Source organism: Henckelia pumila, chromosome 3 (genome assembly GCF_033568475.1).
Source record: "Henckelia pumila isolate YLH828 chromosome 3, ASM3356847v2, whole genome shotgun sequence".
Taxonomy (NCBI): domain Eukaryota; kingdom Viridiplantae; phylum Streptophyta; class Magnoliopsida; order Lamiales; family Gesneriaceae; genus Henckelia; species Henckelia pumila.
This window is the reverse complement of record NC_133122.1, coordinates 149,912,524-149,925,819: the sequence shown is the minus strand read 5'-3', so window position 1 is coordinate 149,925,819 and position 13,296 is coordinate 149,912,524. Positions and strand designations below refer to the sequence as shown.

At 30.1% G+C, this 13,296-nt stretch overlaps 2 protein-coding genes across 2 annotated transcripts; both read right to left on the bottom strand.

Annotated features, from left to right (window-relative positions):
- Window positions 1–719: 719 nt before the first annotated feature.
- Window positions 720–3,258, bottom strand: LOC140889730 (probable mediator of RNA polymerase II transcription subunit 26b). Its single transcript, XM_073297452.1, has 7 exons — window positions 3,244–3,258; window positions 3,067–3,157; window positions 2,050–2,174; window positions 1,913–1,940; window positions 1,397–1,788; window positions 1,220–1,310; window positions 720–907 (listed from the first exon to the last, which is right to left on the bottom strand). The coding sequence occupies exons 1-7, from the start codon at window positions 3,256–3,258 to the stop codon at window positions 789–791; spliced, it is 861 nt and encodes a 286-aa protein (XP_073153553.1). The 3' UTR covers window positions 720–788.
- Window positions 3,259–9,240: 5,982 nt separating this feature from the next.
- LOC140889729 (probable mediator of RNA polymerase II transcription subunit 26b) lies at window positions 9,241–12,431 on the bottom strand. The gene is made up of 9 exons (XM_073297451.1): window positions 11,733–12,431; window positions 11,398–11,466; window positions 11,234–11,316; window positions 10,710–10,765; window positions 10,510–10,634; window positions 10,373–10,400; window positions 9,858–10,249; window positions 9,677–9,767; window positions 9,241–9,359 (listed from the first exon to the last, which is right to left on the bottom strand). Exons 1-9 carry the CDS (start codon window positions 12,189–12,191, stop codon window positions 9,241–9,243), a joined length of 1,422 nt encoding a protein of 473 aa, XP_073153552.1. The 5' UTR covers window positions 12,192–12,431.
- Window positions 12,432–13,296: the final 865 nt, after the last annotated feature.

Here is a 13,296-nt window from a genome sequence, read left to right as displayed (position 1 = left end):
TTATTATTATTATTATTATTATTAAATAAACTTTTATTTATTATTTTTAAATGGTTTAGAAGTTCTATTGTACTTCATTTTCAATTTTATTTATTATATTTTAAAATGCTTAAATCCTTCATTTTTAATTTTATTATTAATTTTAAATGGTTTAATAGGCCTATTGTACATTTGTACTTAATTTAATACGCTTATTGTACTTAATTTAAGCGTAAACATTCCTCATAAATCGAAACCTAGATTTCTAAAATTTTATTTTTAATTATTATTTTTGTATTGAAAAAGATCTAGAAAATTAGTAAAAATAACAATATTTTCTGGATTTTAAATTAAATTTTAAAATAAAGTGTAAATTTACAAAAAAAAATAATACAATTTTATTTATTTAAAATTTAATTTCGCTAATTGTGGTGGATCTCCTTGGTCCTTGAAATTTAAAAAACTTTATTGCTATAAAAAAACAATTATACACATGTGTGTCTTATTTATGTATTTATTCATACTCCAATATATATTTATCGATTATGAGATCATCATTTCTTTTTACATTTGCACAAGGTTTGTGTTTTTAGTTCTCAAATTTTTTCCTCTTTATATTTATCAAACTCAAATACAAAGTTTTTTGTAACTAATTAACGGATTACAATTATGAAAGAGCGAAAATGAAGATCCTAAGAGCTAAAATGAAAATCCTCATTTGAAATTGGTAGCTCCGTCATCGTTGCACCCCGTCGTTACATAATATACGGCCCCCAAATTTACAATCTTGGATCCGCCCCTGACAGTAGCTACCGGCGCCTGTTCTTGTTGGATAAGCCGGCCTTCATGTGCTGATTATTCCTCGGCGCAAAACTCTTTTTGGGAAGATCGTGAAGCTCCACCACTTGTATTGTTCTCCGCTTCTTGGCTGTTGAGATGTGTGATGATTAATATTAGATGAAAGAGTTTAATGATAGATCATATGACATACAAGTTTCTCACTATATGTATAGAACCTTATACTGCTTTGTGAAAGAAGGCCTTAAAGTGTAATAGACCTATATTGTAAGTTGGGTCAATAATTTCCCAGACAACGAAAAATGCAAAGCTTTCGCTATCAGGATTCACTGCATAGAATCATGTTTACGGCCTACTTCCTGTATGGCCTATGCTCCAAGGCATGACACGATGTAATAATATATACAACAAGTGCTAAACAATAGGAAGTAGGCAAACTAACCATTTTCGACTGCTTGATAACACTCTTGTAGCTTTCTTTTTTCCACCTCTAATTTCATCTGAACCGAAGCCTCGTTGTTAAAATCCAACTTCTGCAGATACAAGAACAGTTGGAGACATGAGAGAGTAATTGAGCCAACAGGTTCACATTGATATCTCTTGTACTTGCACAACTCACCTGTTTGGGAGGCATTGGTTTTTTCTGAATTGTGCCTGTGTCTGGTTTCTGCTGAATCTTGATGTCACTCTCAACCCTCGGCTGCAGCGCTGGATTTGGTTTCATGGGCCTAGATTGATTGCTCGGAGGGTTTCGCCCATCTAGTCGAGTTTCAATACAGTGTGGTTTTGGTTTGGCTAGTCGACATTCACCATTTTGAGGCCTATTTGGTTCAAGCATTTGTTTCTTCAATGTAGCTTCCTGATTTTCTCTCTTTTCAACCTTCCTGCTAGTCGGAGGAATGCTTGAATTACCGGGATCCTTGAGCTTCAACTTCGGAATGTTCGTCTTCTCAAGGGACAGCTCTCTGCTATTTTCTTGGTTCTTGTTGAAGGCCCCACTGTTTCCAAGGTCTGAAACCGTAACCAAGAGCATGAATCTTTTATTCGTTTTCAAAAGGGCAATTCTTATTAAAAGAACCGAATAGCCAAAATATAACATAACATATGAAGCGTTAAAAGGGAGAAAGAAACTCACTTCCATCATCATCCATGCCATCAAAGAACTTCACCAATCATGAAAAGATAGAAAAAAACAAATAAGTTAACCATGTCATGAAATCAGAAAAGTCACAAATTGCAGAACTTTAACAACAAAATGAGGAGATATGACACCTTTGACAGCTCCATTGAAGCAGTAGTAGTAAAGAAAGCTCCTTCATCTAGCGGAGGAGACGGAAGCCCTCCCTCTTCTTCTTCTTCAGCGGTCATTTTAACTGATTCTGTTTCGGCTTCTCCACCTAAGAAAATAATCCATTATTCACAATTAAGAAACACAAATTTTAGTTCATAATCAGAAAATCTTTATGACTAACTTCTTGTAATGGCTGTTGTAGCTTTCATCCATGCATCAATCATAATTCTCCATTCCCTGAATTTTCAAACAGAAAAGGAACAAACGTTCATTAACAGCTTTAAATGCGCCAGAAAAACATTCTAGATTGTTAGTTCACCAACGTAGCCACTATTCGAAATATCAGTAATAACTATAGACTCAAAATGGGGTATTGTGGTATGGCATAAAAGGAACAAACAAAAGTGGGGGAACCAAAGTTGAGTTGGCAGAGGACGGCTCCTCTCGCAGAATTACTATACATTCTATATACAACGAAGTATAGTTTCACTTTCTCAAAATATTTCAACTTCTAGTTTCACTCCTCTCCACTACTCTTTCAGTCTTTTGGCTCTGCCGCCATCTAACATACAAGGTAAGAGATATATAGTAATGCAATGTATTTTGACACGTATCAGTATGATTAGGTTCTTCGACTACCCAGATAAAGAAAATGGATTTCTTGATCAAAGATAAGGCGTCCGAATTCAATCTCTTTCAAGAAGTTGGGTTCTGCATGTAAATTTAAATTCTTCACTTCAAGATTAAAAAACTTAAATATATATATATAGAACATTATCCTGCTTTGTGAAAGAAGGTCTTAAAGTGTAATAGACCTATATTGTAAGTTGGGTCAATAATTTTCCCAGACAACAAAAAATGCAAAGCATTCACTATCAGGATTCACTGCATAGAGTCTTGTTTACGGCCTTGTTCCTGTATGGCCTATGCTCCGAGGCGTGACACGATGTAATAATATATACAACAAGTGCTAAACAATAGGAAGTAGGCAAACTAACCATTTTCTACTGCTTGATAACACTCTTGTAGCTTTCTTTTTGCCACCTCTAATTTCATCTGAACCAAAGCCTCGTTGTTAAAATCCAACTTCTGCAGATACAAGAACAGTTGGAGACATGAGAGAGTAATTGAGCTAACAGGTTCACATTGATATCTCTTGTACTTGCACAACTCACCTGTTTGGGAGACATTGGTTTTTTCTGAATTGTGCCTGTGTCTGGTTTCTGCTGAATCTTGATGTTACTCTCAACCCTCGGCTGCAGCGCTGGATTTGGTTTGTTCTGCTTCGAGAGAGAATATTGCTAGGAGTTCCTTTCAAAGGATTGATTGGATTGGATTTGTACAAAGCCTTTTATAAATCAAAGTCTTCTAGTGGAATCCTTCTGGAAACAGAAGATGGGGTGATGTAGGAAAATTCATCTCAGAACATCCAAAAACAACTCTATCTCTTTACTTACTGCACTTACATTATTCTATCTGTCTTAACCTTACAAGTATTCAATCTGCGAGGAAGATTTCTTCCGCCTGATAATTACAGATCTTTCGAGCAGATCAAAGTTTTAAGCAACAAAACTTCTGTCTGATTTTCATAAATCAGATCAAAGAAACTTTAAATTTAAAAATAGTGTATTCACCCCCCCCCCCCCTCTACACGTATTTTCGATCCTAACAAAAATATTAAAACACGAGGGTTATATTGTTCGAAAATATTACAAATTTTTTTATTAGTTGCAATGTTAAAGATTATATTGATTCCATAACTAATCATGTGATAGTTTTTCTTTCAAATAGTATATATTATCAATTATTATAAAATATGTTTTATTTAAAGAACGACAACACTTCAATAAAGGGATGGTAATTGATCGGATCTAAATTTAGCCTTGTATTAACCCGCCCCGGAGAGACGAGTTTAGACTCGCCCAAACATGTTCACAAGCAGGTCCCGGTGGGTCTTCGCGTTTGGCCAGACCCACCATATAAATTGCTATTAATAAAGATGATAATAATATTGACTTTTTCATATAGGAAAAATAATACATGATAAATGAGAAAAAATCGTGAAAGAGATAAAAAAAAATTCAACATATGGAGGAAAAAAATATTTATTTATAATTTAAATTAATGTTTAAAATGCATTATATATGTTGTTGTTGTTGTTGTTGTTGTTGTTATTATTATTATTATTACATAAATCAATACTCGTAAAATAATTAATTAACACATAAATTAGAACATTACAAAATAAATATTTTATTTAATTGGATTAACATATCTCACTTATTAGCAAATACATAATAAATCATATCGTTTCAGAGCATACATACATAAGAAAGAAATAAATAAAATGCATTATACCAAACATGTCATACTTGCTCAATATTAATCAACCAAATAATAAAAACTCGAGTTAATAATTGCATAAAAATCAATATCAATATTGATAACATGAGTTATTGATAATGAATTGTTAATATATATTGCTATAGAATAACGATGACTGTAAGTGATGAACATTAAAACTGTAAGCTTTTGGTAAAGTGACAAGCGATCAATCCTACAACTGGTATCAGAGCTAATGTAATGAGTTCGATTCTCATTGATTACAAGGAGTGCAATGAAAGATTGTTGAGTGCAATAAGTGTTCTTGCTTGGTAAAACAATTGAACCATGACGCTTGGTTGTCGTGCGGTTTAAAATATTTGAGTTGCAATATTACCGCCAATTATAGCTTTTGGTAAAGTAGAAAGCGCTCGGTCCTATATATTATTACAAATTATTAATAAAATCTTCTTTATTTATAGAACAACATCATTTCATATACTACAAAATTTTAGAGATATTAAATTAAAAAAAATACATTTATTCTCAAAATGGATAAGACAGTTGAAATACAAGACGAAATGTTAACATTTTTAATCAAAAGCATTCAACATTCAAGCAAAAATTTAGCAATAAAAATTATTGCAATAGTAGATTTCAAACAAATTATCATGAAATTAAAAATAAAAAACGTTAAATAATACATTGATTATTTACGATATTGACTTATAAATAATAGAAGATAATAACACAAAAATGGAGGTTGGAGACAATGAAATTATTTAGTTGGAGTTGTAAAGAATTATTTCAGCATAATCCAACAAAAAAATCAAAGAATAAAGATATAAAAACAAAAATAATTGATAGAGAAAACATCACAAGAATTATTATCGAAAAAAATGACAGAATTAATTTTTTTAGGAATAAATAATGGATGGCAAATGAAAAAGTCGTGAAAGTAGAAAAATGGTTATGCAAAGAAAAAAAAGACGCTGTAATTTAATTTAATGTTTAGAATGCATTATTTGTATTATTATTATTATTTTCTCAAAATCAGTAGTGATAAAATAATTTTTCAACACAATGTGTTATTTATTATATTTTTTCTTAAATATTATTTATTAAATATGTCATGATATCAAATTATATATTTTCCTAAATGTCTAATTTATACAAAATTATAGTATTTGTTACAACTTACAACCATTATTTGCAACAACGTTTGGCCAGACCCAACACAAAATTCTAACTTTTGAAAAGTTAAAGAATAAGCTCAAGAATGCATTAAAAATGATTTTTGACAACCGAAATATTCTTAAAATCAAACTTTCATCTATTTTCCTCATTTATCCCAACTTAAAATTCTTGAAATAAAATCTAAGAATTTATTGCCGAAATCCACCATTGCCGTATGCCGGAACCGGAGGTCACCGAACTCAAGAATCTCAATAATAATTAACTTAATAATTAAACAAATAACATCTGAAGGAATTTAAGCACTAACTTAGGAATTTAAAATCAACACTTTAAATATTTTGATGTCTCAGCGATAAATAAGATATTTAAATAATAAACAGAGCGATTAAAATAATTTAAACAAACTAGACGAACGTTTAAAACTAATTTAAATAAATACACAAACGGAATAAAAACATTTAAAATGACTTGAACAGTTAAAAGCATTTAAAATAAATAAGCTAGACATTTAAAATAATTTAAAATAACTAATCGATAAACTTAAATTATTTTAAATAAATAAACTGGACAATTCAAATCATTTAAATAGACAAATATTAAACATTTAAAATCATTTAAATAAATAAATCTTAAAAAATTAAAATTATTTAAATAAATAAATATTAAACCTTTTATAATCTTTAAAACAATTAAGTAGCATAATAAAATATTTTAAATGAATATATTTTAAACAATTAATATTTTATTAACACATAATCAAATAAAGAATTTAAATCAATTAAACTTAAAAAATAATAATCGTAATATTTATTAAATTTAATACATGCGATTTAGTAGATTAGATTTTAGGTACTACATTATTCGACGGGGCGGTTCTCAGACTAGAAGACGCAGAGGGATCGAGGCAGGATTGAGATCTGGAGCAGTGGTTTCTAGAGTTCCCTTATAGTTCTAGGGATTTGTTACAGTTTTGATTTGGTTGTGTAACAAAGTATTCTAATTGGGTTTTTTGTGTCGATTGTATTCTGCCGACTTGTTTTGTATTGCTGAGATATTTATTCCGCTGTTAATTTCTGTTTATCGTTTGTTAAGTAAATTGCATGCTTAATCTAGCTTAGTAGTAGGTGATCCGGGTTGGATCGCTACACATTTAGTTATTTTTATAATGATAGAGTAAAAAGTATGTGTATTTCTTCTTTCGGTACACTATTACAATTTATATAGCTTATTATGTATTTTAATATGATAATTTCAAACTAAAATAACTGTTTTATTTTATTTTTTTATTAATATCTTAATATTATATTATCATAATCACAAGATTTTTTTATGCATCTTAATTTATCTCATGCCGCTACATTAATTTTTGAAACAAAAAATTATTGAATTATTACAATTTACATGCAACTCATTATATGTTTTATATGATAATTTAATTATCTTTTTCTGTTTAAATTATTTTTTTTTATATTAGTATCTTAATATTATATTATCATAATCAAAAGATATTTTTATACATCTTAATTTATCTCATGTCTCTACATTTTTCGAAAAAAATTATCCCCAATAATTCTCATAATAACTAAATATAAGAATTATACATCCACTTAAAGTATTCAACAATAATTGATTAGAAAAAAGTAGATTTATGGGAAAAAAGTAGATGAATTTTTGTTTATAGTATTTATATATATAAACAGTTAACATGATTTGCATGTAAGATGACAAGCTTAGTTTGTAAGGTAATGGTGATTTCTAATAGGAGCGATGTTCCAATCTTTCTACCTTCATTCTCCCTTTTATTTATTATTATTTAAATGAACTTTTATTTATTATTTTTAAATGGTTTAGTAGGTCTATTGTACATTTGTACTTCATTTTTAATTTTATTAATTGTTTTTAAAATGATTAAATCCTTCATTTTTAATTTTATTTATTAATTTTAAATGGTTTAATAGGCCTATTGTACTTAATTTAAGCGTAAAAATTCCCCATAAATCGAAATCTTAATTTCTAAAATTTTATTTTTAATCATTATTTTTGTATTGAAATAATATAGAAATTAGTAAAAATAACAATATTTTCTGGACTTTAAATTAAATTTTAAAATAAAGTATAAATTTACTAAAAAAAATAGAAATTTATTAATTTAAAATATGATTTCGCTAGTAGTGGTGGATCTTTGGTCCTTGAAATTTTAAAAAAAAAAATTATTGCTATACAAAAAACATATATACACATATGTGTGTGTTATTTATGTATTTATTCAGACTTCAATATATATTTATCGATTATGAGATGCTCCTTTCTTTTACATATTTTATTTATTATTATTATTTTTTAAATAAAATTTTATTTATTATTTTAAAATGGTTTAATAGGTCTATTGTACTTTATTTTCAATTTTATTTATTATTATTTAAAATGCTTAAATCCTTAATTTTTAATTTTATTATTAATTTTAAATGGTTTAATAGGCCTATTGTACTTAATTTAAGCGTAAACATTCTCCATAAATTGAAAACTAAATTTCTAAAATTTTATTTTTAATCATTATTTTTGTATTGAAAAAGATCTAGAAATTAGTAAAAATAACAATATTTTCTGGACTTTAAATTAAATTTTAAAATAAAGTGTAAATTTACTAAAAAAATAGAATTTTATTAATTTAAAATATGATTTCGCTAGTAGTGATGGACTCTTTAGTCCTTGAAATTTAAAAAAACTTTATTGCTATACAAAAAACATATATACACATATGTGTGTGTTATTTATGTATTTATTCACACTTCAATATATATTTATCGATTATGAGATGCTCCTTTATTTTACATATTTTATTTATTTATTTATTTATTTATTATTATTATTATTATTATTATTTTTAAATAAACTTTTATTTATTATTTTTAAATGGTTTAGTAGTTCTATTGTACTTCATTTTCAATTTTATTTATTATATTTTAAAATGCTTAAATCCTTCATTTTTAATTTTATTATTAATTTTAAATGGTTTAATAGGCCTATTGTACATTTGTACTTAATTAATTTAATATGCTTATTGTACTTAATTTAAGCGTAACATTCCCCATAAATCGAAACCTAGATTTCTAAAATTTTATATTTAATCATTATTTTTGTATTGAAAAAGATCTAAAAAATTAGTAAAAATAACAATATTTTTTGGATTTTAAATTAAATTTTAAAATAAAGTGTAAATTTACAAAAAAAAAAACAATTTTATTTATTTAAAATTTGATTTCGCTAGTTGTGGTGGATCTCCTTGGTCCTTGAAATTTAAAAAAACTTTATTGCTATACAAAAAACAATTATACACATGTGTGTCTTATTTCTGTATTTATTCATACTCCAATATATATTTATCGATTATGAGATCATCATTTCTTTTTACATTTGCACAAGGTTCGTGTTTTTAGTTCTCAAATTTTTTCCTCTTTATATTTATCAAACTCAAATACAATGTTTTTTGTAACTAATTAACGGATTACAATTATGAAAGAGCGAAAATGAAAATCCTAAGAGCTAAAATGAAAATCCTCATTTGAAATTGGTAGCTCCGTCATCGTTGCACCCGTCGTTACCTAATATATGGCCCCCCAAATTTACAATCTTGGATCCGCCCCTGACAGTAGCTACCGGCACATGTTCTTGTTGGATAAGCCGGCCTTCATGTGCTGATTATTCCTCGGCGCAAAACTCTTTTTGGGAAGATCGTGAAGCTCCACTACTTGTATTGTTCTCCGCTTCTTGGCTGTTGAGATGTGTGATGATTAATATTAGATGAAAGAGTTTAATGATATATCATATGACATATATACAAGTTTCTCACTATATATATAGAACCTTATCCTGCTTTGTGAAAGAAGGTCTTAAAGTGTAATAGACCTATATTGTAAGTTGGGTCAATAATTTTCCAAGACAACGAAAAATGCAAAGCATTCGTTATCAGGATTCACTGCATAGAGTCTTGTTTACGGCCTTGTTCCTGTATGGCTTATGCTCCGAGGCGTGACACGATGTAATAATATATACAACAAGTGCTAAACAATAGGAAGTAGGCAAACTAACCATTTTCGACTGCTTGATAACACTCTTGTAGCTTTCTTTTTGCCACCTCTAATTTCATCTGAACCAAAGCCTCGTTGTTAAAATCCAACTTCTGCAGATACAAGAAAACTTGGAGACATGAGATAGTAATTGAGCCAACGTACAGGTTCACATTGATATCTCTTGTACTTGCACAACTCACCTGTTTGGGAGGCATTGGTTTTTTCTGAATTGTGCCTGTGTCTGATTTCTGCTGAATCTTGATGTTACTCTCAACCCTCGGCTGCAGCGCTGGTTTTGGTTTCATGGGCCTAGATTGATTGCTCGGAGGCTTTCGCCCATCTAGTCGAGATTCAGTACAGTGTGGTTTTGGTTTGGCTAGTGGACATTCACCATTTTGAGGCCTATTTGGTTCAAGCATTTGTTTCTTCAATGTAGCTTCCTGATTTTCTTTCTTTTCAACCTTCCTGCTAGTCGGAGGAATGCTTGAATTACCGGGATCCTTGAGCTTCAACTTCGGAATGTCCGTCTTCTCAAGGGACAGCTCTCTGCTATTTTCTTGGTTCTTGTTGAAGGCCCCACTGTTTCCAAGGTCTGAAACCGTAACCAAGAGCATGAATCTTTATTCGTTTTCAAAAGGGCAATTCTTATTAAAAGAACCGAATAGCCAAAATATAACATAACATATGAAGCGTTAAAAGGGAGAAAGAAACTCACTTCCATCATCATCCATGCCATCAAAGAACTTCACCAATCATGAAAAGATAGAAAAAAACAAATAAGTTAACCATGTCATGAAATCAGAAAAGTCACAAATTGCAGAACTTTAACAGCAAAATGAGGAGATATGACACCTTTGACAGCTCCATTGAAGCAGTAGTAGTAAAGAAAGCTCCTTCATCTAGCGGAGGAGACGGAAGCCCTCCCTCTTCTTCTTCTTCAGCGGTCATTTTAACTGATTCCGTTTCGGCTTCTCCACCTAAGAAAATAATCCATTATTCACAATTAAGAAACACAAATTTTAGTTCACAATCAGAAAATCTTTATGACTAACTTCTTGTAATGGCTGTTGTAGCTTTCATCCATGCATCAATCATAATTCTCCATTCCCTGAATTTTCAAACAGAAAAGGAACAAACGTTCATTAACAGCTTTAAATGCGCCAGAAAAACATTCTAGATTGTTAGTTCACCAACGTAGCCACTATTCGAAATATCAGTAATAACTATAGACTCAAAATGGGGTATTGTGGTATGGCATAAAAGGAACAAACAAAAGTGGGGGAACCAAAGTTGAGTTGGCAGAGGACAGCTCCTCTCGCATTCTATATACAACGAAGTATAGTTTCACTTTCTCAAAATATTTCAACTTCTAGTTTCACTCCTCTCCACTTCTCTTTCAGTCTTTTGGCTCTGCCGCCATCTAACATACAAGGTAAGAGATATATAGTAATGCAATGTATTTTGACACGTATCAGTATGATTAGGTTCTTTCTCTTTAGTACTCCAAAACAAACTATACTCCAAGGAGAAACAAAACCGATAGTATCATAATTAGGCGATAGAAGACAGTTCATACTCCATTAATGCCGCAACAAGATTCTGAATATCCTTGGAAGCATGCTTTTGCAGAACCTTAACAGACTTTCCAATGTGAGTAACCTGAGATGAGATCATTTGAAACAAGATTAAGAACAAAATGTCGCAGAAGAATATAATCCTAAACAAGGATTCCGGTCGAACCTTTAGTGTCTCTAAGGAGATATGCATAAGTTGAAGCCGCCTCAATGAATCAAACAATAACTCCACCGGCTGGTCAAGAAAAACAAGGCAACAATCAAAACCATAACTAAAACAAACACAGGCAATAGCTAAAGTAGTAAGCAACAATTATACAAAGAACATCTACATAAACCAAATAAAAAAAAACAAAAACAAGTAAAAGAATCCCATTCGTCAGTTCAACCGAGAAAACATCAACAAAAGTAGACCTCAATCTGGTAGATAAAAATACCAAGTTTTTAGCAATATTTAATACAACATAGATTGAACCATAATGAACACAGAAACAAACCAACCTCTTCATCCTTATTACCCAAAATTTCTTTGATCCTCAAAACCTCATCAAAAACCTTAAATTCTTCATCAATTTCATCAGTCAATGCTTCAGCATCTCCGAAACTCCAATTGTTGTCACAATTCCAACTCGCCTTCACCGCCCTTCTTCGACTTTCATCAAATTCATCACCACATCCATTATTGTTCGCCTTGCTTTCCTCCGTACCAGTCCTACTTTTATTATTGTTCTCCACACCACCACAATTTATAACAGAAGGTTCAGTCCTATCACAGCCAGAACACTTGGTCATTTGACTCACGAATAACATCTCAGCGATTCGATCCCTCTTCAATTTGAAGTCGTAAGGGTAATCGCAGGCGGCAACCATTATTGCATGCTCGATCACATTAAAGATATCAGAATTTGAACTTCTGAAAAAATCCCTCCATGTATCGAGACTCACTGATGCATCGCCCATGGTCAGAATTCGACGATTAGATTCAGTTCCAAGCTAGCGTTTCTTCGACTACCCAGATAAAGAAAATGGATTTCTTGATCAAAGATAAGGCGTCCGAATTCAATCTCTTTCAAGAAGTTGGGTTCTGCATGTAAATTTAAATTCTTCACTTCAAGATTAAAAAACTCCGACAAATCCCAAGAAAAAGAAAAGAACACAGTCTAAAGAAAGTCTATTTCCCGAATGAGAGAGAACCTTATATGGAGAGCGAATGTATCGCTTGGATAGAAGAAGGAATATTTTCTGTGGGCTTAAAAGTTTGAAAAATATGAAGAAATTGGCAGGTGATGTGCACAAATATAACGGGGCGGTTTCAGTTCTTTGCGTACGTATGCTGCGACAAATATTTGTGATGCTGCTTACAAAATTCATAAATATTATTATTTACAATTTATCCATATCATAAAATTATCTCGATGAAGAAATCTTTTCGTGAAATATACAATGAAAATTACAAATTCGGTTACAAATTATATTTGAAATCATAAATTCATCCCTACATTTTATTTTTTAAAAAAAAAACACTTTCAAAAATGTATTTTTGTAATTTCATATGCATTTAATAACCTAATGTGTGATCTAATTTGTGTCTGCTACATGATCCTATTTTTATTAGTACATGTCAGATAATTTTGTAATTTTAAAAATTACGTTGTAATCGTTTTTGTAATCTAATGCTTGCTTTTTTTTAATTTATAGATTTAAATTTGACTTTTGTCTTTTTGGGTTTGATTGAATAAATAATAATACGATAAAGGCTTAAAAAGATTGTTTTAATAATTAAATCATTAATTAGATTTGATGCATAAAAGTGGCGTTGAGTAATTTGGAACAAATAGGCAGGCAACGAGACTGTTGCATCGGATAGATATTCGGCGACTCGATTTTATTTGGGCCGTGCTAAATTCACTCACCTGTGACAATTAGAGCAAAGGGTGTCCGCAAGAATTTACGCGGGACCCACTACTTTTTAAAAAGTTTCAGTATACAAAATTAAAATAGAAATGGAGAAATCGTCATTACAATAATAATAGATTTTAAAATATTTTCCATTTTTAAATTCGAA